The sequence below is a fragment of the Schistocerca americana genome, chromosome 7 (genome assembly GCF_021461395.2).
Source record: "Schistocerca americana isolate TAMUIC-IGC-003095 chromosome 7, iqSchAmer2.1, whole genome shotgun sequence".
Classification (NCBI taxonomy): domain Eukaryota; kingdom Metazoa; phylum Arthropoda; class Insecta; order Orthoptera; family Acrididae; genus Schistocerca; species Schistocerca americana.
In genome coordinates this window covers 405,789,101-405,815,794 of record NC_060125.1, presented here as the reverse complement: position 1 = coordinate 405,815,794, position 26,694 = coordinate 405,789,101, and the positions used below count along the sequence as shown (strand labels likewise).

The 26,694-nt window shown below is 40.7% G+C and overlaps 1 protein-coding gene across 1 annotated transcript in view; it reads left to right on the top strand.

The window, feature by feature from the left end:
* Positions 1 to 26,694, top strand: part of LOC124622301 — a 119,107-nt gene that overhangs the window by 65,864 nt on the left and 26,549 nt on the right. Inside the window, exon 3 of the mRNA XM_047147972.1 lies at positions 25,442 to 25,664. Within this exon, the coding sequence (XP_047003928.1) occupies positions 25,442 to 25,664 (223 nt within the window). The remainder of the gene's footprint in view (positions 1 to 25,441; positions 25,665 to 26,694) is intronic.

Here is a 26,694-nt window from a genome sequence, read left to right as displayed (position 1 = left end):
ATCAATAGTTCTTCTGCAATGCTGTGTGTAAAAAGTCCCAGTTGACATTATTTAATACCCACCTTTTGGTTATTAAGTTTTGTTTCTGTGGATAACTTATCAGCATTGATGATGTGGTTACTAACAGTCTGACCCTTGATGTAGTTACATGTTTGGATTTTATGTTCATTTGAATTTTGTGTTACTTAACTTCTTTAAATGTGATGAAGAAAGTATATGTTCCTGTTGTTCAGTTAAGTGTTATAAATACCATGGTTCGAATTGATTGATACTGTCAGCCAATTGTTGTTGTTGTTGTTGTTGTTGTCGTTGTTGTGGTGGTCTTCAGTCCTGAGACTGGTTTGATGCAGCTCTCCATGCTACTCTATCCTGTGCAAGCTTTTTCATCTCCCAGCACCTACTGCAACCTACATCCTTCTGAATCTGCTTAGTGTATTCATCTCTTGGTCTCCCTCTACGATTTTTACCCTCCACGCTGCCCTCCAATACTAAATTCTTGATGCCTGAGAACATGTCCTACCAACCGATCCCTTCTTCTGGTCAAGTTGTGCCACAAACTTCTCTTCTCCCCAATCCTATTCAATACTTCCTCATTAGTTATGTGATCTACCCATCTAATCTTCAGCATTCTTCTGTAGCACCACATTTCGAAAGCTTCTATTCTGTTCTTGTCCAAACTAGTTATCGTCCATGTTTCACTTCCATACATGGCTACACTCCATACGAATACTTTCAGAAATGACTTCCTGACACTTAAATCAGTACTGGATGTTAACAAATTTCTCTTCTTCAGAAATGCTTTCCTTGCCATTGCCAGCCTACATTTTATATCCTCTCTACTTCGACCATCATCAGTTATTTTGCTCCCCAAATAGCAAAACTCCTTAAATACTTTAAGTGCCTCATTTCCTAATCTAATTCCCTCAGCATCACCCGACTTAATTAGACTACATTCCATTATCCTTGTTTTGCTTTTGTTGATGTTCATCTTATATCCTCCTTTCAAGACACTGTCCATTCCATTCAACTGCTCTTCCAAGTCCTTTGCTGTCTCTGACAGAATTACAATGTCATCGGCGAACCTCAAAGTTTTTATTTCTTCTCCATGAATTTTAATACCTACTCCGAATTTTTCTTTTGTTTCCTTTACTGCTTGCTCAATATACAGATTGAACAACATCGGGGAGAGGCTACAACCCTGTCTTACTCCCTTCCCAACCACTGCTTCCCTTTCATGTCCCTCGACTCTTATAACTGCCATCTGGTTTCTGTACAAATTGTAAATAGCCTTTCGCTCCCTGTATTTTACCCCTGCCACCTTTAGAATTTGAAAGAGAGTATTCCAGTCAACATTGTCAAAAGCTTTCTCTAAGTCTACAAATGCTAGAAACGTAGGTTTGCCTTTCCTTAATCTTTCATCTAAGATAAGTCGTAAGGTCAGTATTGCCTCACGTGTTCCAGTGTTTCTACGGAATCCAAACTGATCTTTCCCGAGGTTGGCTTCTACTAGTTTTTCCATTCGTCTGTAAAGAATTCGTGTTAGTATTTTGCAGCTGTGACTTATTAAACTGATAGTTCGGTAATTTTCACATCTGTCAACACCTGCTTTCTTTGGGATTGGAATTATTATATTCTTCTTGAAGTCTGAGGGTATTTCGCCTGTTTCATACATCTTGCTCACCAGATGGTAGAGTTTTGTCAGGACTGGCTCTCCCAAGGCCGTCAGTAGTTCCAATGGAATATTCTCTACTCCGGGGGCCTTGTTTCGACTCAGGTCTTTCAGTGCTCTGTCAAACTCTTCACGCAGTATCATATCTCCCATTTCATCTTCATCTACATCCTCTTCCATTTCCATAATATTGTCCTCAAGTACATCGCCCTTGTATAGACCCTCTATATACTCGTTCCACCTTTCTGCTTTCCCTTCTTTGCTTAGAACTGGGTTTCCATATGAGCTCTTGATATTCATACAAGTCGTTCTCTTATCTCCAAAGGTCTCTTTAATTTTCCTGTAGGCGGTATCTATCTTACCCCTAGTGAGATAGGCCTCTACATCCTTACATTTGTCCTCTAGCCATCTCTGCTTAGCCATTTTGCACTTCCTGTCGATCTCATTTTTGAGACGTTTGTATTCCTTTTTGCCTGCTTCACTTACTGCATTTTTATATTTTCTCCTTTCATCAATTAAATTCAATATTTCTTCTGTTACCCAAGGATTTCTGCTAGCCCTCGTCTTTTTACCTACTTGATCCTCTGCTGCCTTCACTACTTCATCCCTCAAAGCTACCCATTCTTCTTCTACTGTATTTCTTTCCCCCATTCCTGTCAATTGCTCCCTTATCCTCTCCCTGAATCTCTGTACAACCTCTGGTTCTTTTAGTTTATCCAGGTCCCATCTCCTTAAATTCCCACCTTTTTGCAGTTTCTTCAGTTTTAATCTACAGGTCATAACCAATAGATTGTGGTCAGAGTCCACATCTGCCCCTGGAAATGTCTTACAATTTAAAACCTGGTTCCTAAATCTCTGTCTTACCATTATATAATCTATCTGATACCTTTTAGTATCTCCAGGGTTCTTCCATGTATACAACCTTCTTTCATGATTCTTAAACCAAGTGTTAGCTATGATTATGTTGTGCTCTGTGCAAAATTCTACCAGGCGGCTTCCTCTTTCATTTCTTAGCCCCAATCCATATTCACCTACTATGTTTCCTTCTCTCCCTTTTCCTACACTCGAATTCCAGTCACCCATGACTATTAAATTTTCGTCTCCCTTCACAATCTGAATAATTTCTTTTATTTCATCATACATTTCTTCAATTTCTTCGTCATTTGCAGAGCTAGTTGGCATATAAACTTGTACTGCTGTAGTAGGTGTGGGCTTCGTATCTATCTTGGCCACAATAATGCGTTCACTATGCTGTTTGTAGTAGCTTATCCGCATTTCTATTTTCCTATTCATTATTAAACCTACTCCTGCATTACGCCTATTTGATTTTGTGTTTATAACCCTGTAGTCACCTGACCAGAAGTCTTGTTCCTCCTGCCACCTAACTTCACTGATTCCCACTATATCTAACTTTAACCTATCCATTTCCCTTTTTAAATTTTCTAACCTACCTGCCCGATTAAGGGATCTGACATTCCACGCTCCGATCCGTAGAATGCCAGTTTTCTTTCTCCTGATAACGACATCCTCTTGAGTAGTCCCCGCCCGGAGATCCGAATGGGGGACTATTTTACCTCCGGAATATTTTACCCAAGAGGACGCCATCATCATGTCATACAGTAAAGCTGCATGCCCTTGGGAAAAATTACAGCTGTAGTTTCCCCTTGCTTTCAGCCGTTCGCAGTACCAGCACAGCAAGGCTGTTTTGGTTATTGTTACAAGGCCAGATCAGTCAATCATCCAGACTGTTGCCCTTGCAACTACTGAAAAGGCTGCTGCCCCTCTTCAGGAACCACATGTTTGTCTGGCCTCTCAACAGATACCCCTCCATTGTGGTTGCACCTACGGTACGGCTATCTGTATCGCTGAGGCACACAAGCCTCCCCACCAACGGCAAGGTCCATGGTTCATGGGGGGGGGGGGGGGGGGGGCAATTGATGTTATCATAATGATATCTCATATTTTCTATGTGTTATTAATAAATAGCCTCTTTCTGGGTGTTCTGCCAGTTTGTTTCGATTTTGTACACAATATTTTGATGTCTGACCCAGCTGTCTTTGTCCAATGCTGCATTTCATGAAATGAGATCCATCCTTCATGAAATCCTCCCCACTCCACCAAGAGTGTCTTTCCGCCGTCCACCTAACCTTCGTAACCTCTTAGTTCATCCCTATGAAATCCCCAAACCACCTTTCCTACCCTCTGGCTCCTACCCTTGTAACTGCCCCCGGTGTAAAACTTGTCCCATGCACCCTCCCACCACCACCTACTCCAGTCCTGTAACCCGAAAGGTGTACACGATCAAAGGCAGAGCCACGTGTGAAAGCACCCACGTGATTTACCAACTGACCTGCCTACACTGTGAAGCTTTCTATGTGGGAATGACCAGCAACAAACTGTCCATTCGCATGAATGGACACAGGCAGACAGTGTTTGTTGGTAATGAGGATCACCCTGTGGCTAAACATGCCTTGGTGCACGGCCAGCACATCTTGGCACAGTGTTACATCGTCCGGGTTATCTGGATAGTTCCCACTAACACCAACCTGTCAGAACTCCGAAGATGGGAACTTGCCCTTCAGTATATCCTCTCTTCTCGTTATCCGCCAGGCCTCAACCTCCGCTAATTTCAAGTTGCCGCCGCTCATACCTCACCTGTCTTTCAACAACATCTTTGCCTTTATACTTCCGCCTCGACTGACATCTCTGCCCAAACTCTTTGCATTTACAAATGTCTGCTTGTGACTGTGTGTGTGGATGGATACGTGTGTGTGTGTGTGCGAGTGTATACCTGTCCTTTTTTCCCCCTAAGGTAAGTCTTTCCGCTCCCGGGATTGGAATGACTCCTTACCCTCTCCCTTAAAACCCATATCCTTTCGTCTTTCCCTCTCGTTCCCTCTTTCCTGATGAAGCAACCGTTGGTTGCGAAAGCTTGAATTTTGTGTGTATGTTTGTGTTTGTTTGTGTGTCTATCAACCTGCCAGCGCTTTCGTTTGGTAAGTCACATCATCTTTGTTTTTATATCTAAAAAGATATGACTTACCAAATGAAAGTGCTGGCAGGTCGACAGACACACAAACAACACAAACGTACACACAAAATTCTCAACAAACTGTTGCCTCATCAGGAAAGAGGGAAGGAGAGGGAAAGACGAAAGGATGTGGGTTTTAAGGGAGAGGGTAAGGAGTCATTCCAATCCTGGGAGCGGAAAGACTTACCTTAGGGGGAAATAAGGACAGGTATACACTCGCGCACACACACACATATCCATCCACACACATACAGACACAAGCAGACATATTTAAAGACATTGGTCTTGACCAAACCCTTCTTCAGAAAGGAAACACACACTCACATGCACACATGAAGGCTATCTGCAGCAGCTATGGCCATCCACGTTTTTGTATGTATTTATGCGTATTTTTCACTTATTTTTCTGCTGTCCAGCTTCCCTCTCAACCACCTAATACCTTCATTTGCCCGTTTCGTATGTCATTTTCCATTTCCTCAATGCCATATCTGCCAGAATGAACCCCTGCTCCATTTTCCTGCACCAACTCAGAAAATTATCCCTTTCCCTGGCTAAAATCCGGTCCCATATGCAGTTGATTAAATGCTACCTAAACCATGGAATCCCCCCCTCCGATTGCCTAACTGAAAGAATTCCTATCGCTGGTCCCACCCCTCCTTTCAATGACTTCCCCTTTTGGATTCTGCCAATCCCTGTTCCTCACAAACCTAGTACTGCAAAAACACATCTCCATGGCACAGGCATCCAGAACAACTGCTGTTCCTTCTGTAAGGGACTGCTACTGTGTAATCCTTAATACATACATCACATCTCTGCAACTGAATCCCTTGGACTCCAACACCTGAAGAGAATTCCAGACACCACCTCCATAAGTTATACTGGCTGCTGACATCTAATGGCCTCTTGGAGATCCACTGTGCAACACATATCCTACCCACAGTGCTCCTCCTCGTCAACTACTTATGGCACCTACAAATGCTCCACTAAATCCAGAGTCGAAACAGTACCAGAACACTGTTGTTAACCTTTGCACCAAAATCTTCAGCCCCATAGACATTTCAGGTCTATCCAAAGGCCTCACTGTCAGTCCTATAGCCAAATTTAACCATGTTGGGCTTTTCAGAGACTTACTCACATCCTCCTGTTCACTGCAGTGGAAACATTTCTATGCCATCAATCCCTCCAGCTGAAGCCAACCTAATCCCTACATTGAAGCATCTCTCTCCCAGTTCCATACTAGCATCCAGCCATGATATCCTACTGTGCTCCCACAAAATCGCTGTCTTTGCACCTTCGAGGAATTCCTTACCTCCAACTTGGCCTCGCCATCCTTCCACAGTTCCCTTCCTAAGAACACAGCCTCAAAATAGATCCTGACCTAATTATCCTACCTGCAGGCAAAGGTTCCACCACTGTAATTACGAATCACAATGATTCTCTGGCAGAAAGCATCTACCAGTTGTTGACCGCTCCACCTATAAGCTCTGCCAGAGTGATCCCATCCCAGTAGTCCAACATAACCACCAATCCATTCTTAAAGACTTAGGCCCCTCCCACAAACTCTTCCCTGAATCTGTTTCACTCTTGACCCTCTGAACATCCTGCAGACCCACTTTCTATTTGCTCTCCAAAATCCAAAAACTGAACAATCCTGGATGCCCCGTTGTAGCTGCCTATTGTGCTCCCACTGAAAACATTTCAGCCCTTATTGACCAACATTTCCAACTAATTGCCTAAAATCTAGACTTCCACAAAAAAATATATGATCCACTTCCCTCATCGACTCTCCACGATCCCCACCCCTTTACCTCTTTGATCGTTACTCATTACTGTTGAAGCCACTTCCCTATACAACTACGTCCACCATCACGCCACTCTCAAACACTCTCAAACACTCCCTCAGATTCCAAACCCACTATCTCATTGTACTTCACATTACTAACTACATCCTAACACACAGCTACTTCTGTTTTGAAGGGAAGGTATACAAACACACCTGTGGCACAGGTATGGGCACCTGCATTGCAGCCGTTTGTGCCAGCCTGTTTATGGGCCATCTAGAGGAAACCTTCATAGCCTCCCAAAGCTCCAAACCCCAAGTGTGATTAAGGTTTATTGATATATTCATGATCTGGACTCGGGGCCAAGACACCCTATCCTCATTCCTTCACAACCTTAATACCTACCCGATCCATTTCACCTGGTCCTCCTCGACGCAGCGTGCCACTTCCATGGACCTTCTCCTTTGTGATGGTTCCATCCACAGCTCTGCCACACTAAACCCACTAACTACAAACAGTACCTGCATTTCAACAGCTACCATCCCTCCCATACAGCCTGGTCACATGGGGACAGAGTATCTGGAGTGACGAGAACTTCCTTTCCCAGTATGCTGAAGGTCTCACAAAAGCCTTCACAGACAGGCATTATTCTGCAGACCTATTCCACAAACAGATATCCCTTGCCGTATCTCCACGCACATCTACTCATCCCATCACTCCCAAAAACCAGCTGCAAGGAGAGCCCTGCTTGTCACCCAGTACCACCCCAGAGTGGAGCAGTTGAACCACATCCTTAGTCAGGGCTTTGATTGTCTTATCATCATTCCCTGAGATGAGGGACATCCTACTCAAGATCCTTCCTAATGTGATGTTACGTTGCCCACCCAACCTCCACATCAAAATCCATCACTACGCCACTCCAAATCCCAACCTCAGACCAAGTTGCAAGACCTGCCCAACCTATCCACCCAGTCCTGTCATGTGCTTATTCTACCCCATGAGAGGTCAGGCCACCGGTGATAGCAGCCATGTCGTATATCATTATTACACAGCTTTTTATCTTGGTAACCAACTAGCTGTCCACCGGCATGGATGGCTACCGCCAGACTGTGGCGAAAAGCAAAGTGGACGATCCTGTGGCACAACATGGAGCAGAAAATTACATACTTGATTTCCATAGCTGCTTCACAACCCAGGCCATCTGCCCTATCACAGCCTCTCAATTCGTGTACCCTCACTCTCTTCGTGCACTGTTATCTGCCAGTGCACCTGTCACTCTTTTCCCTTTCTCTTCTTTTTTGCTCTCATCACAATCCTCGTGATACTGCACCTACCAGCCTTATCCTGCCACTGTCAGATCCATGCAGACTCCACCAGGCAGCACTGACTTCTCTGCTCCCCCCCCTCCCCCCTCCCCCCTTACCTCTTCCCCTTCATCTGGAACTGGACTTCTCCAAGAACTGTCTGCAGCATGGATTCTTCAGCTTCTCAATTGGCTTGTTGCAAGACACCATCATTTGGTACAAGTTCTTGAAGAAAGATTGCACAGTTGAAGATGCTGAAATAGCTGAAATAGCATTGTTTGTCTGATGTTATTTTCAGTATCTCTACTCATACAGCTGTTGTGTTAGGCAGTATTACAGTGCTCTTGCTTTTCTGCATAAGCTTTAACTGCGCATAGTTTACAAAATAATATGTTCCTATCATTGCCGAAGAATATCTCTCTAAAATCATGAACAGAACCTCAGAACTCCATGTTGTTGGAGCACTTTACTTTCTGCATGTTGAACCAGACCAAGTTTGTATCCATACTGAATAGTGTGTCCACATATATGGTGTTTATTACATCAGAAGCTGCCTTTGTTGGCTTAGAGAGTGTTGTGTCAACTCTGTGCAACAGTGTCTTATGATAGTGAACCAACTAATGTGTTACACTGCTTCTCTACCATAGTCCTGATAAATAAAGCTTTGTGGTAATTGCTGTGTTTATTTGTGACAATATAGCCTGAAACATTGTCACATGAGCATCATTTTCATGTTTTTATTCTTGTGTTCTTAAATTTGTGACACATATGTGCGTATTTGGCTGAAATATGACCTATTATTAAAAAGGCATAAATATGACTTTACATGCACAATAAAAAAATTTTTTTTCACTCTACAATACCTAGATTTGTGCATAAATTGTTGTGAAATTCACTCTGAAGTTCTGGAAAAAAATATAACTTGTCATTAAAACTCAGGCCTATTGATTACAGTACTTAAACATCCCAGAGTTCATATACAATATGAGTTGGAATAAGACACACATTTAGTACAACTTGAATGACAGTTTTCTTTAGAAAAACTGTTTAACTTCCTCTCTCATTCCCATGACAAAATACTGATTGTTATGGTATTCATTGCTGTGTGGCAAATGTTGCATCCCCAAGCTGGGACAAGACTGTGTGGAATAAACTGCCAAACCAGCAGGCACAACGAAGTGTGATAAAGCAGGTATCGTTGTCCTGCCATGCAGAAGTGCTGCATCCATCCACATCATAATTCGTGCATGAACAAGATATAACTCTCAAACTGTATAAAAATCTGAATTCACTATTCAAACTAAAAAAAATATTTTCATTGTACAAATCACCACTCATTGGTACTATAAACATTGTGCAGCACATCACTATACCAAAGTGATATGTTATACCACAATATATCCTAACAGGCTTGGTAACTCACTGATGTTCCCTTGTGGCTGTTCTACCAGTGACAGAGAAAGTCAGCACTACTCATTTGCATACGTGCTGATGGTTTGTATGTAGACAAAGTTATGTTGACGTATGACAGCCTCCGGTATTTCAATTTTTGGCAGGCACTGTATATTTCGTTATTTCCCAACAATGTGCTGTCCTGTGAACACCACAACTGTGTCTGATGCTTGATACCGTATTGTTAGTGTGATTCACTGTGCTTTTAAGGTTTAAATTTAATAACTTTGACATCGGTGGAACTTTCATGTCAAAGCCTACATCGTAATCCTAAACCAGGTTTGATTCCATAGGAAAAGAGTTGTGACCGGTGACTGTATTCAAGTAGTAAAGGGTACAACAATCAGTCGCAAATGGTGTCTATATGTAGATATGGGTCACTGTGAGAACTCTTTCTCTGACATTAGTAGTCCAGTCAGTATGTGCACATACAGGTGTTTTTAATGATTAAACTTAATATTTACAGCACTGGAGATGGCCACACGAATGAAAGAAATCTAGATATGCAGTAAATGTTATTTGTTACTGATTATTATATCCTTTACTGCATCTGATCTTAAATGTACCAGACATTTTTCACTTATTAATTCCTTTGACTGGTTGTTGTTAATTTCTTGTTATTAATTTCTCGTGTAGCTGTAGGTTTGACTCATCTGAGGAACAATAAGGCGAAGAAAGAAAGAAAGATTCTTTTCTACTGTCACTTTCTGAAATTGTTGTAAAATCCAGTTTCTGGTTCTTTTAGTTACCCAAACAGCACTGCTGTTTAAACAGACAGTCAGTAAAACTGGTGAATCAGTGCCTTCAGTACTAGCAGTGACATTTGAAACTAATATTTTTCAATATTAATGTTACATAGGATTAATTCTCAGATAATTAGACAGCATACTTTTAATTAAGATATTGTTCATAGCTTTAGTGTTTTATTAATCTTCTACAATTCTAGACATATTTGTTGACAAGATCAGCAACCAGTTGCACAAAGGATATTTTATTTCTTTACTGGTCTCAGGCGCCTAGCGCCCTTGTTCAGAAGACACTACAGATAAATATGCCACAAATAAGTACATATGATATTATAAGAATATCAAAATTTTTTAAGAAGGGTAAGCTTAAAAATTAAAATGCAAAGAAGTGCTACATATGAATTGTCACATTATTAGCAAGAGTCAAAAATAAGCAGGTGTATGCAGCATAGTACTTTAGTCCTATAAAAGTAAAACATAATAAATGATGATGAAATAATCTTTTATGCATGACGTGTTGGGTGTTTGAGGAATGCTGTGGTGAGTGTTTTCAAATTGTGTTGAAGCCAATGGAGAAAGAAATCATGAATGCTTACATATGGATCGTAGTACATGTACAAGTTGGTATAAGATCACCAAACAAGAAGTACAGACATCAGGTAAGAACTGGAGCTAATCAACTGATGACCAACATATCTCATGTTGGTCTCAGAGTGAAGGTGAAAGTCAGATAAAGTAATAAAGCAAAAACATATGCAAGTATGGTCACTGTAAAACAGCGAATATACACTGATCAGTCAGAACATTATGACCACTGACCTACCATAGATATAAACCTGTCTAGGCAATAGCATCATTACCTGATGAGGAATGATTGTTAGTCTGACACTTGCACGGTGCAGTACAAGTGTATCGGTGTGTGCTCTGTTCTTGTGTAGAATGAGGAAGGCATGCAATCTATCTGAGTTTGACCGACGGAAGATTGTGATGGCCCGGAGGCTTGGCATGGGCATTTCGGAAGCTGCATGACGTGTCTGGTGTTTGAGGAATGCTGTGGTGAGTGTTTTCAAATTGTGTTGAAGCCAAGGTGAAACCATATCCAGATGTCATGGGATTGGGCAGCCATCCCTCATTATAGATGTCATATGTCGTAGGATGGGCAGAGTGGTAAAACAGGGCAGGCAGTGAACTGTGGTGAGACTAACATTGGACTTAAATGCTAGGCAGAGTACAATTGTGTCTGAAAACACAGTGCATTGAACACTCCTAATGGTGGGCCTCCATAGCTGACGACCCATGCATGTGCCAATGTCAACAGTACGACATCAGCAACTACAACTGAAATGGGCACATGACCATTGGCACTGGATGTTGGCGCAGTGGCAGAGCATTGAATGGTCATTTGAATGCCGATACCTTCATCATCATACCAGTGGGAGTAGGCGAATCTGTCGTCTTCCATGAGGAACAGCCTGTACTGCGGCATGGAGACAATCTGGCGACACCTCCATTATTCTCTAGGGAACATTCAAGGGGGCATCCATGGTTCCAATGGAGCTTGTGCAAGGCATCATGTTGGCCAAGGAGTATCGTACACTGGTTGCAGACCATGTACACTTCTTCATGACAATCATGTTTGCTGATGGAGTGGTATTTTTCAACAAGATAATGCCAGCAGTGTGATGGAGTGGTTAGAGGAACACAGTGGAGGGTTCCAGTTGATGTGCTGGCTGCCCAACTCACCAGATCTGAACCCGATTGAACACATCTTGTATGTGATTGAATGTGGCATCAGAGTTCATTGCCTCCCCCCTCCCTCCCCTTTTCCTGGAATTTATGGGAATTAAGTGACTTATGTGTACAGATGTAGTGCCAACTCCCTCCAGTAACCTACCAAGACGTCATTACTTCCATGCCACGACGTGCCGCCCCATTTATCCATGGCAAACATGAATGTACGTGATTAGGTAGGTGGTCATAATGTTCTGACTGATCAGTGTATAAGAGCGATTAACTAGCATGTCAACTAACAAATAAAATCCTACATATTAAGAAATAAAATAAGTTTATACAAACATGTGGCACTATGGCTGGGAAGTTTAGGAAGTAGTTGCCAATAACAGGTGTAGTGGGGTCAGTAGTGTGCTAGCACGGAACATGTCGGCAAAAACAAAAAGTGTGAAGCGTATCATGGGGCTGGAGACTGTAACGGGAATAAGTGGAGAAACAATTATCAATCAGTAGCTAATATGAAGGGTCAGAAAATGACTACAGGAGAAAGTAAGCATGGTTACACTTGTATACTTCTTATAGTGGAACAATTAGTATCCAAACACATACTAAATTTCAAATAAAACTCATGAAATAATTCAAACTAATGACATCCAAACTAGCTTGGCAATGTGTTGGAAAACTCATCGTGCATTTTGTGTGAATGTTGCTAGTTAAAATTGTTTCACGATTCGTATTTGCAATGTTCTGATACTTATTGTTTCACTATAATAGCAGTGTACAATTGTGCCCATACTTCTTTTCCCCTATAGCAATTTTCTGGCCCTTCAAATTAGGTACTGATTGAGAATAGATTTCAACTTACTCCTGTTACCGTCTCCGACAGCAAGATATGCTTCGCACTTTGTTTTTCCCAACAGGTTCCCTGCTAGTATGCCACTGACCTCCATCTCTCTCTACCTTTAAACTTTTAAATTTTTCTTCATTTTTTTAAATATTCTTATATATCTTGTACTTGTGTGTGGTGTCTATGGAAAAAATGCAGTAGGTGCCTGGAACCAGTTAAGAAATAAAATTTCTTTTGCACAGCTGGTTGCTGGTTTTTTCAACAAATAGTTTATAGCTCTTCTCTGTCCTTGAAATACCAAAACATTCTGTTGTAAATTTATGTCGTCAAAGTATGAAAAGACCAGTGATACACAACTGATTTAGCACTTCTAAAGCCCGAATAATTTCTTTGTACATTAACCAGTTAAGTAGAATTCCATAACAAAAACAACTGAAATTGTCTTCCTCTTTGTTAAATAAGACTGTAGGCATCAGTTAATGATTATTTGTTCTTCTCCAAAAAAACACTTTAACTTGGTTTATGGGTGCCAGTGATATAAGGAGATTGGCCATGTAATAAAATGTTTTAACTTATTCTTTGAAAGTGAAATTCAGTCGAGGATGGCCAAGAGGGGACTACACTGTTAAAGATATACACGACATTCATTATTTCATTATAAGACCATAATTTCTACAGTAGGTGTGGTGTAGCTTCAGTCTTCTTGTTGTGATGCACAGCCACCGACCACCTGAGTGCCATGTGAAATATAGTCTGCGACATATATGTAGCCGGAAATGCAAAATAAAGTTTCTATAGTAATACACTATTTCTACTAGAAGTTACCAGGTGAGATTCTCAGTGAATATTTGGGTGGGAATTCTTGGAGATAACTCATCTGGATCTCGCATCTTACCAGGTCTTTTGAATAGTGCATGGTTTTTGAACTTTCTGGATAGTGTCGTGCCTTAATTTCTACAGGACGTTCCATTACAGCTGTGCACCATTTTGTTGTTTCAGAATGGTAGTGCTCCAGCGCACCTGGGTCATTGAGGCAGGGCATTGCTCACACATGGCTTCAGGCTGAGAGTAATTGGAAGAGGATGCCCAGTCTCTACACTTGTGCGCTCCCTTGACCTCACCCCTGTTGACTTTTTCCTCTGGGGTTATGTAAAGTCTCTTGTGTATTCAGCATCATTGTGAACACTCTGAGCTTATTGAAGCACATCTTTACTATGTTTGATACCATCAGAGGGCAACACAGTATCTTGCAGAGAATCAGAGATAACATAGTTTGTCGCTGCTCTTTATGTAATTAAGTTGGTAGTCGTCACATTGAACATTTACTGTACAGTAGTGAAATCACAAATTTGGTTACCGTAATTGATTGTACTCTGCTGTCAATAAACTTTTACCAAAATACAGTATTCTGGTGTTTATTGTGCCTGCTGAATACATGGAAAGTGCACAGTGCTGCAGAAACTTTATTATCACATTTCTGTCTATGGGGTTTTTACTGCAAAATGTTCTGAATTTCATCATCTACAATTTCCGAAATTTTTAAACTGTCCTTCTGTAACACCTTGTATACAGTACCATACATCATGTAGATTGCAAAGTTATCTGTAATATCATGCAACTTATTTTTTACTTTAAGATAACTCTTATTTAATGTTTTGTCTCAGATGTACATTTCTAATTAGATTAGGTGTTTCATTCGCTCTGGATCATCTTTAGCTCCAAGCAGTTGAGTCACCAACCCGTCTTGTCCAGTAGGAACCACATATTAGAGTACTGTTGATTGGCTGTGAACACAAAGAAACAACACAGATAAAGATCAGGCAGCTCGTGTTGTAATCTACCCCCTCCTTCCTAATTCCATCTATTGTCCACATTAGTCTTTTATGAAGATCTGAGAGTAGCGAAGATTACAATAAACTTCATAGTTTACTTAGCTCGTCATGTGGAGTTAGCTTCAGTTCTTCTTGTCTAGGGGTCTGATTCTTAAAGCTGAAAATGTCACGTTTTAGATCCTCGTGGTTGGATTGATCAAAATAAATTGGAAGATTGTTGTTGCAGAATTTTTGTTGTTCTACATCTACATGGTTACTCTGCAATTCACACTTAAGTGCCTGGCAGAAGGTTCATCAAACCATTTTCATGCTACTTCCCTACCACTCCACTCTCGAATGGCGCGTGACACCTAAATCTTTCCGTTCGAGCTCTGATTACGTTAATATATTTTGTCACATTTCAGTATATCATACAGTCTTTTGATTTCTCACATTAACAAAGCTGAAATTACAGTGTTTGCACAAAATACAAAAATACGTCTGATCACATCAAAGGCATGCTTACGGATCTCACACTCTGCGTAAAAAACCATATTCCAAAGGGTTTACAATCTTTCTTAACAAATGAATTTCTACTATGTTCTGTTACATTATTACTTTCGATTATTATTTCATAAATGAAGCCAGAAATAAACATAGTAACCAGTACAGCATTGCGTAATTAATAATAGAAATTTTAAGTGTGCCAATAATTCGTAATGTCAAATGCGTCTAAAAAAATAATTTTAACTGTACGTTCAGAACTAGTACTTAATGATTACAACATTTATAAAGTAATTCATTTTCATAAATATTAGCTTGAAATATAATATACTGTGTATAAAATTATATGATAGTTTTCAGAAATAATCTTGACCTGTCCAAAATTAAAAAAATAATATTGATATCTACAACTACTGTTGAGGAAAAGTAATGCTAGAAGAGGATGTCCTGTTACAATGTATACTGATGGAAAGGGATTGTTAAGCATTGCAGAGAGTGGTTGTAAAAAAATTGCATGAAGTCAGTAGTAAGAATCACTTGTGTGTTCCAAAGTGCCACCAGCTAAATGCGGTAGGACATGAAAACATTTTACATCATTGTGTGCTGTGTGTGTAGAGGTACAGTTTGTAGATGATGATTGATTGTATAAGCTTGACAGTGCATCCTGTCATAGAGCAGCACCTGTGAGGCAATGGTCTGTGGATAATAACATTCCTGAAATGGGCTGGTCCCCACTATCAACCCTGTGGAACACCCCTGGGACGAGTTAGAACATTGGCTTTGCTCTAGACCTCAGTGTCCAACATCGCTGCCTTCTTGGAAAACAAAAAAGGAACAATGGAAAAAAAATTGTGTACATTAACTTAGAAACTGATCCCTGGAGGAATATCAAACAAAAGAGTCTGTGAGAATAGACAATCGCCAACAAATCAAACAAAATGATGGGATGGTAACAAAAACTTGGGAGCAGTCAGCTGCTCTACCATTGGAAACACTACTTTGCTGGATGTATTCCAATATCTGTTTTCCAGTACAGTTTTTACCCTGTACAGCTCCTTCCAGTACCAAGGAAGTTATTCCCTGTTGTCTTAATAGATGTCATATCATCCTGCCTCTTCTTCTTATCAGTGTTTTCCATACATTCCTTTCCTCACCAATTCTGGGGAGAAGCACCTCATTCCTTACATAATTTTCAATATACTTCTGTTTTTAACAGTCAATTGGTCGATTTTTTTCATTGTTGTCCTCCCCCCCCCCCCCTCGAGTCGAATGAAACAAGTCTCAGTGGTCATGTCAGCTCCATGAATGTTTTCATTCCCTCACTGTGTTTGAGTGGTTTCATTCAACGTAAGACAACCAACTGAAACAAGTATCCATCAGTTGCGGCCGTTATGTGAATGTTTTCATTCACTCATTGGATTTGAGTGGTTTCACTCCATTATAGGCAACTGACTGAAACAAGTCACCATCGGTTTCAGCTGTTATGTGATGTTTCCACTCTCTCAATAGTTTGAGTGATTTTATTTACATAGTTTTTCAGTCTTTTTGGTTATACATGAAACATGATTAGGGCTGACAACTTTTTTAAGAGACAAATAAAGTATCTTAGTTCAAGGAGATGTGAATAAAAAGTATATTTCTAACAATAAAGTACATTCAAAATGTATGTATTTACTTGCTGAAATACGAATTTTCATACTTGTGGCATTAAATATCAATTTTTGGTTGGTTTTAAAAGTTTGGTATCTGGTGCTACACTGTAAATTTGTGTATATATAAGTCAACAATCACTTTTTAACATGTTTTTATTAGGTCAGTTTCCTGTCTGCTTTCTTGGTACAAATTTTGAAGTTAATTTTAAAGTAATTTCCTGATATGCTAGAGAGTTGAAACTTTCAACATAGCTTAGAAGTGGATGATACTATAATATTAACTCACTTTTGAGTCTGGTGAGTGGTGGACAGTACTTTGTTTCTTTGGTCTGTCTGTCTGGTATAAATTTTGCAATAGATTTTTAACTATCTTTTTGATGAACTAAAGACTTGAAACTTTCAACTTAACTCAGATGGGATGAAGATGCAATATTAATTCTCTCTTTTTTTTTCTGGTGTCTGACGGAGGGTAGGTAGTTGGTGTACCATTGCTATTTCCCCGTTTCCTTGGTCCAGTTGCAAATGTTTTGCATGTAAGAACGATTTCTGTAAAGCTTTCCTGTCAGCTTGATTCACTGTAGTTTTTACATTCACGGTCTTCTCACAAGGTATGCCTATGAGGAAGCAATATATATTTCATTTGAAGAAAAACTGTGATAGACACAAAGTTTACCACATGTCCTGCTGTAATTTCGTCAAAGTGTTTGAAATCAACTGTAAAATTCTACACACAAGAGACTAAAAAGCAGAAAATAACTACTTCAATAGAAATTTTTTTTAATATAACAAAGTTTCAAAATGGACTAATAAACATTAAATAATCTCTCCTAGCCCCATACAGATTTATAACACCATATAGATAGTCCTTAAAATTTGTGCTTGTGAATTTTTAATAGTTATCACACTACCTGTAGAACTGTAGAAGTGGGGGAAACGTATGTAGCTGGTGATGTAGTTTTCTGTACAAAATATTTACCTTCCACACAAATATTCAAATGATTTTGCATTTGTGTGCATCATCACACATTGTGTATAAAACTGAATAAGTGTCGCTAAAATGAGGCAAGATTTCTTTCTTCTTCATAAATCCTAAAGGAAACCATTGAGCTCACATTTGCACCTCCTACTATGGCTGCAATATGTCCTGATTTCCCCGGATTGGTCCCAATTTTGAGAGGGTACATAGGTGTGCTGGAGGGATTTTTACAAAACTGTCTGGGGTAAACCTGGACCTTTCTTCATGCCTGTGGAAAACTATTGATTGGAAAATGGATGATAATAAACCTTAGTTAAAAGTTTTAAAAGAGAACCTAACTATAGATAGATTCTTCAGCACATAGCATGTGTTCCAAAATTGTCTTTACAACTTTGATCATGTATATTTTAGCAATGGGAATAGGTAGAAAGATCCAGTTTGTGGCATAATGATCACACACACACACAACACACACACACACACACACACACACACACACACACACACACCTAAAGCTGTTTTTTCTTATTTTCCCATGTTAGTGATTGACTTAACACCCTCCAGCAGTTGGCACAGTGTGTGGAATGCTTTGTACAGACCAGATCTGATACCCGTGTCCTACAGAACCCCATTACATTTTTTCCTTTGGCCAGGACTTGCACAAACTGTGACTCGCATCAGAGCAGTGATACGACACTTTAATGAGGACATCCTAGACTGGACATGGAACTGGAATACTGGTTAGATAACCTGTGGGCTACAGATGGTGCATCCATTTAAGGTGACCAGCCCCCTATCCCCCCTTTTTCGTAACGGTCACGATTTTTCAAGCTCTGTCCTGAATTTTTTTTTTCTAAAGTAATTCTAGACACCTGTTTGTTTGCGATTTAACAATTATGAAATGATTTTTCCCGAATTGTATGTTCTTTTCACCTGATTCGGAATGAAAGGGTATCTTCCCAAATGAGTACAGTATGGAGCAGTGACAAAGTAACAGTTTGTTGTAGAAACTACAGAGACAATGTTAGTGACTGGAGTGAATTAGTATGAAACTCAAGGAATGTTGAAGAATACAGACATGCTGAAGAAAATTTACAGCACTGATAAATAATTTATGCCTGCTTGCAATCCTTCATCTTAGGAAGTACTAACAAAATACAAATTAATGTACTTTTTGTTAAAAATTAAAGTCATAGTTTGCATTTATCACTCCTGCTTCAGAATTTTTTTGTAATATCAAAATTTTTCAATCTGTCCCGAATTTGGCTCTAGAAAATATGGTCACCTTGACTCTCTGAACTCAGTTAAGTGGCTACTAGAAACCTAGATGTAGAAAAACATTATGCCGCAAACTGCACTTTTCTATCTGTGCCCATTTCTGAGAAATGCAGAGGCTAACCGGAAAAAATTTTCTGGTTCGCCCAAGCTGCCAGATTCGCACATGTGCAGATCAGTCTGAGTTGTAGTGGTGAGGAGGGCAGTCTCCACTTACTCCATGTTTACATTTAGTGATTTTGCTGTTTCCTCTTCATTTACAGCTCTCAAGTCAAATGAAAACAAGACGGATTTCTGTGACTGGGAGCTACCAAGTGAATTAAAATACAGTCTGCATAATTATAAAAGGCTAGGCTACTAGTTTCAGTTTTCTGATTTTATTTCCATGTTTTTGGCAGTCAAGCATTAATCATCTTGCATTTTTGTCGGTTTGCTAAAGAAATTTGCCTTTCATTAATCTTTTTCTGCTGAGGCTGTCACCACACTATTGGCTGGTTTCAACTGTTCACTGAATTTCAAGTGCATGTTTTCATCTTCTGACATGTTTGGCATTACGTCATAATAAAGAACCAAACATGAGATAATACAGTACTGGTACTCCACTAAAATTAACATCCCGAAAACCACACTGAAAAGCTTCATATCAGGTTGGGACATACTTAATTGTAAATCAGGACATATGAATGTGCACTTTAAGCCAAAGTATGATTTTTAGTGTGGCTTACAAAATTCCGATGTCCTTGGAGTATCCTCTAAACTCCTGTTTCTCTTATGATGTAATGTAAGATCGCTTAATGCTTTATACATACGAACATACAGGCTTTCTATGTCATCATAGCTGTGCATGCGCAGTAATACCTGTTTTCTGGCAGTTGTCATTTGGGTCTACTAGGACTTTGAGGTCACAGTTTGCAGTCTCAGTCTCCCTCTTAACAGGCCACCTCCGCCTGCTGCCCTAACTGCCCTCCTCCAGCAACTCCCCTCTCCCTTCCTCCTTTGTGGGAGTTTTAATTCCAATCAATTTCTGGGGTAGTGCTTCTTCATCCAGCCAGGGGCTCCTTATTGATCAGTTTCTTGTGAACCACAAACTGCGTCTCCATAGTGTTGATTTTCCTTACTCATTTTAGTGCTGCATACAGCAATTTCTCTGCCAATTATCTTTTGCTCACTTCCCCTCCCCTTCTTTCTCCTTTACACTGGTCGCAGGATGATGACTTCTGCGATAGTGATCACTTCCCATTGATTATCTTGTTCCTTTCCCACTTCCCGATGGCCAGGTTACACCACTGGCCTTTTCTCAGTGCCTCCATCTTGTTGCAGTTTTCTTTGATTTTTGTAAGGCATGCAACACAGCTTGGTGTCATCACATCCTACTTATACTCCATGAACGGGGTCTTATGCCCCCCCCTCCCGATTTTTATTCACCAGTTCCTGTCCAACCAGTCATTCAGAGTTCAGGATGGTACTGTTCTCAGCTCTCCACAGACCTTGGAGAATGGCATTCTACAGAGTTCCTTATTAAGTTTCCTCCTTTTCCTTATTGCTATAAATGGACTTGTGACCTCCGTTGAGCTGTTGGTCATTCCAGTGGATGATTTCTCTATTTAGGCTAGCTCCCACTCGGTGGCCTCCACAGAACGGCAACTCCAAGGTGCCATCCGGTCCACTTCCGCATCGACGTTGTCACACAGTTCTCAGTTCTCCCCCATTAAGTCAAGGATGGTACATTTCTGTTGCTGTGCTATGGTCCATCGTGATCCGAGGCTCTACCTCAATGCCCAATACCTGACCATAGCCCCCAGTTCTATTTCTTGGGTCTTCTTTTTGATAACAAGCTCACTTGGTTGTCCCAGATAAGCCTTCTGAAGGTTGGTTGTTTTCGTAAACTCATTGTCCTTTGCTTCCTTACCCACACCTCTTGAGGTGCAAATCGTTCGACCCTTCTCCACCTTTATGGGGCTCTAGTTCTAACCCGTCTGGACTATCGTTGTCAATTTTGTGGTTCGGCTGCCCCTTCCACACTGCTTTTCTTGGACCTGGGTCCAAAATCATGGTATTTGTTTGGCCACCAGTGCCTTTCGCACTATTCCTGTTGATAGTCGTCTGGTTGACACTAGGATCCCTCCCCATTTCGGTTTGGCAACCCCACCTCCTGGCTTCCTGTGCCATCACTATGCTTCCTGTGCCATCACTATCTGCTGTCCCCTGCTTAACCGTCTTTTACTATTCTTCTGGTCATCGCCCACCTTCTGCCCGCTCTTGGGTGGGTTCACTGGTTGGGCTCCGCCCTGCTTCTCTCCACCGAAATTTCCATCTCCCCTCCTTGTCCTCTTCCCCATGTTCTCTCCCAACTCCCACCACCTGCCCCCTCTTGGTTAGCTCCTCCGCTCCTGATTTGGATGGATCTCTTCTGGGTTCCGAAAGCCACCATTGCTCCAGTGGTGTTCCGCTGTTTGTTGTGCCTGCTCTTATGGGAGTTTCAGGATGCCATTGTTTTTTTGTTATGTAGAGATTCAATGAGAGGCATTCAGGGTCTCGCTCACTGTTTTTCCTGCCACTTCTCGCAGATCTTGGCTATGGTCTTGTTCAGTTGATTTCTGTTGGGTTCCCGGCCACGTGGGTATCCCGGATAATGAACTTTCCAGTTGTCTGACTGGGATGGCGACCACCTACCTCCCATTCTCAATGACCCCTCCAGGGGCAGATTTTCGACTTTATGTCAAATCTCATTTTGCTCAATCATGGACCGACTCTTGGGGGGGCTATCTTCCTGTTTAGTAAACTTCATACAATCAAGGAGATGCCCTCCATGTGATGTTCTTCCCTCTACCTCTAGCAGGGATCTACCATCCTCTGCACTCTTCCTATCGGCCGTATTAGGTTGACCCATGATTTTTTTTGCTCCACAGTGAGGTCCCCCCCCTCCCATAGCTGAGAGTCCCCCTTTAGGTGGTCCATATTTTGGTGGACTGCCCATACCTTTTGACCCTTCACACTAAATATGCCCTCCCACCTTCCTTGTCCCGGGTGTTAATGGATCACCCTCGCATGGTTAGGTCTGTCCTCAGTTTTCTTCACAAAAGTGATTTTTTCTTCCTAGGTTTAGGTACCTGAATTTCCCTCTGGAATTGGCGTCCCTCAGTTAGCCTAGCCGTTGGTTGTGGAGGCCTTGGCCTTGGCTGCACACTGGCTGGGTTCTCCCCATCCCCATTCCTTACATTTTGTCTGGTCTTTTGTGCCGTTTTGTTTCCTCTTTTATGTTTTCTCCTTCCTCTGGTGCTTTCCCCATTGTGGTACGGTGTGGAGATCAGGAGGGTTGGTGGCTGTGCTGTTGCCCCAACGCACGTAGCATTTATGGGGCACTTCTGCTCGCCCCCCCCCCCCCCCCCCCCGCCCCCCCCCCCTCCTCCAACTGCACCACTCCTGTTCTTTAGGCTTCCTGCTTCCCCAGTGCTCCTTTAACGTCTCTGTTTGCCTGTTTTGTCTTCCACTTGACTGGACCCTGCTGTTTGTGTTATTGCTCCGTTGGTTTTGACCATCGTAGATTGTAGGTCCAATGATCTCACAGTTTAGTCCCCTTCCCCTACCAACCAAGCAGCTTTGAGTCTTATATTCCATTTCTCCCACAGTCCATGTTTCACTACTGTACAATGCTGTGCTCCAAAAATACATTCTCAGGAAGTTCTTCCTCAAATTAATGCCTATGTTTGATCCTAGCAGACTACTCTCATCCAGGAATGCCTTTTTTGTGTGCTCCTTGCACCAACCATCATGGATTCTTTTGCTTCCAAGGGAGCAGATTTCCTTAACTTCATCTACTTCATAATCAACAATTCTGATTTACTTGCAGCCCCTGTTCTGTACTCACTAGACTGTTCATTCAGTACATCTTGCAGTTCTTTTTCAGTTTCATTGAGGATAGCAATGTCATCAGCAAATCTTATCATTGATATCCCTTCACCCTAATTTTAACCCCTTTCTTGAGCTTTTCTTTTATTTCTGTCATTGCTTCGATATATAGATTGAACAGTAGGGGTGAAAGATTACATCCCTATCTTACACCATTTTTAATATGAGCACTTCGTTCTTAGTCTTCCAGACTTATTGTTCCTTTTTGTTTCTTGTATATGTTGTACGTTACCTGTCTATCCCTACAGCTTACCCCTACTTTTCTCATGATTTCGAAAGTCTTGCACCATTTTACATCATCAAATACTTTTTGCATGTCAGCAGATCCTATGAACGTGTCTTGAATTTACTTCTGTCTTGCTTTCATTAGCAACCACTACGTTAGAACTTCCTCTATGGTGCCTTTACCTTTTCGTCTGATTTTTGTTTCCATTCTTCGGTATGTTATTGTTGTCAGCAACTTGGATGCATGAATTGTTACGCAGATTGTGCAATAATTTTTGAACTTGTTGACTCTTCCAATCTTCAGAATTGTGTGAATGATCTTCTTCCGAAAGTCTGACGAGTATATTGCCAGTCTCATACTTTCTACACACCAATGTGAATAGTTGTTTTTATTGCCACCTTCCCCAATGATTTTAGAGATGCCAATGGAATGTTGTCCATCCCTTCTGCCTTATTTGACCTTAAGTCTTCCAAAGCTTTTTTAAATTCTGATTCTAATATTGACTTCTGTATGTCTTCATCAGAGATGACCCCCCCCTCTCAGAGGTCTTCAGTGTACTCTTTCCACCTATCCGCTCTCTTCTCTGCATTTAACAGTGGGATTCCTATCGCACTCTTAATGTTACAGCCCTTGCTTTTTAGTTTCACTGAAGGTTGTTTCGACTTTTCTGTATGTTGAATCAGTCCTTCCAATAATCAGTTCTCTTTAGATTTCTTTGCATTTTTCATGCAGCCATTTCGTCATAGCTTCCCTAAACTTCCTATTTATTTCATCCCTAAGTGAGTTGTACTTCACTATTCCTGAGTTTTTTGTATGTCCTCCTTTTGTTGCTCAACTGAAGTATATCTTCCGTTACCTATGGTTTGGTTACAATTACCTTCCTTGTACATATGTTTTCCTTTCCAACTTGTATGACTGCTCTCTTTAGAGATGTCCTTTCCTCTGAATTGTCTACTGAGCTATACGTTATCACAGTACCCATAGCCTCCGAAGTGAACTTGAAGCATATCTTGTGATTCCTTAATATTTCCGTATCCCACCTCTTTGAGAGATTAGTCAGGAAGAACCAATGCACAAACTTCAACCTATTTGTCATCATTACTTAATTATAATCTGAGTGTATATCTGCTCCTGGATACACCTTACAGTCCTATATCTGATTTCGGAATCTCTGCCCGACCATGATGCAATCTAATTGGAATCCTCTTTGTTCTCGTGGCATTTTCCAAATATGCCTGCTCCTCTTGTGAATCTTGAGCAGACTATTAACTATTACTAACTGAAATTCATTGCAGAACTCAATTGTCTTTCTCCTTTCTCATTCCTTCTACCAAGCGCATATTCTCTTGTAAACATTTCTTCTACTCCTTTCCCTACAAATGCATTCCAGTCCTCCATGACTATAAATTGTCATCTCCTCTACGTTAATTCCAATTCCAAAGAAAGCAGGTGGTGATAGATGTGAATGTTACTGATCTATCAGTCTGGTAAGTTATGGCTGCAAAATACTAACACAAATTCTGTACAGAAGAATGGAAAAACTGGTAGGAGCCAACCTCAGGGAAAATCTGTTTAGAGACAATACTGACCCTACGACTTATCTTAGAAGATAAGTTAAGGAAAGGCAAACCCACATTTATAGCATTTGTAGACTTGGAGAAAACTTTTTACAGTGTTGTCTGGAGTGCTCTCTTTGAAACCCTGAAGGTACCAGGGGTAAAATACAGGGAGCAAAAGACTTTAAACTTATACAGAAACCAAATTGCAGTTATAAGAGTTGAGGGGCATGAAAGTGAAGCTGTGAAGGAGAAGAGAGTGAGACAGGGTTGTAGCCTATTGCCAATGTTATTCAGTACATTCATTGAGCAAGCTGTAAAGGCAAAGGTAAATTTGGAGTAGGAATTAAAGTAAGGGAGAGGAAAAAATCTTTGAAGAATTACAATGTCACTGGGAAACCTCAGAGACAGCAAAGGACTTAGAAGAGTAGCTGAATGGAACGGACAGTTTCTTGAAAAGAGGATATAAGATGAACATCAACAAAAGCAAAACAAAGATAATGAAATGTAGTCACATAAAAACGAGACATGTAAAGTAGTAGATGAGTTTTGTTATTTGGGCAGCAAAATAACTGATGATGGCCAAAGTAGAGCAGATATAAAATGGCAAGAAAAGCATTTCTGACAAAGACAAATTTGTCAACATCAGATGTAGTGTTAGGAAGTTTTCCTGAAGGTATTTGTCTGGAGTATAGCCTTGTGTGGAACGAAACATAGTCAATGAACATTTTATACAAAAAGAGAATAGAAGCTGTTCAAATGTGGTGCTGCAAAAGAATGCTGAACGTTAGATGGGTAAATTGTGGAACTAATTAGGACACTTTTCTTGCTGTTATATAACTTCCACGTCACCTTAACTGCTTCAGCACTGTAAGAGAGAGGTGATTAAAATGCTCTGGGTTACCAATGTATAGTTCAAAGTGAAATGAAACATTTATATTTTCTATGGTAACTTAACTCTCATGTTACAGGACTGCAAGTTGCTGAATGGCTTCCACTTTCTGAGGGTGAAAAAATAGTCACTAAAGCAAAGAAGATCTTGAGTGAAGATTTTAAAGCATACTATACAGTAGCACATTTATATTTGGATAAAACTCTGACATTATGGCATACATGCGACAAAAGTTATAATGCATATCTTAATAACTTGAATTGGCTTGAGAAAAGATGTTCACTTCATCATCTCAAACTAAGGTAAAACTCTAATTTCTTATTTAACACTGTTGGAAATTAAGATGAAATATATGACATCTTAATCATTGTAAACATCCCACAATTAGACTGAACTACATGTGACTGACTAACTGTGATTTATTTGTCTTATGGTGTCCATTTCTAAATAGTGTCATTGACATATAGAGTACATGTTAAATTAACTGAAAGAACGTCCAGACTACAAATAGTCCAATTAATCAGTTAAATGGACCTACAGGTACTATTTAATTTGGGACTTGTGGGACAGGAAGATATAATTGCACAACAGAATAAAAGAATCACATTTTCAAAACTCTGTAATTGTCTCCTGTTGTGTTACAGAAGTTCGAATGCAAAACTACGGCACTCTGTGATGTCACTCCCAAGCTCGACGATGCTACAAACAGCAAAGTGTCGACACATCAGGGAAAAAGGCCAGACCTCAGAAGTTCATGTGTAGTGTAAGTTGGGTTAATGATGTCACATTGGCACCAAATTTCACCACAATTCTACCCAATGCCCCTATGAATGTGTCACATGATGGGAAGGTCGTCATAATCCCTCTCATCCACACTTCGCACCTTCTTGTGATGCCTCTGTGATGGAGGTCAGAAATGTGACATCCATTTCAGATGCACCACTGCTCAGTTGACACAAAAAGGCCTCTGGGGGGAGGGGGGCATAAAGGGCATTGATGAAACCACCCCTTTTCTTGGGGCGCTGATTGCCACACATTTCATGGCTGAAAACAACAGTTTGCAGTGCCATGAGCAGCAGGACAACATTCTTGACAACCTGTGACACTGCTGACATCCCTGGACGTTTCAACTCTTCTCTAAGGACACTATGGGGCTGCATCCCCATTGAACATGATCATACACTTTTGGAGTGTAGTGTGACTGCAGCTTTTGCTCTTACACGAGTAGGAACCCCTAGGGACCATTCACAGCCATTTGTTGAAATTTTAACGTGGTACAAAACAGCAAAATGTGATTATGCATTTTCAGCCTCCTGTTGCATGATCACTGGA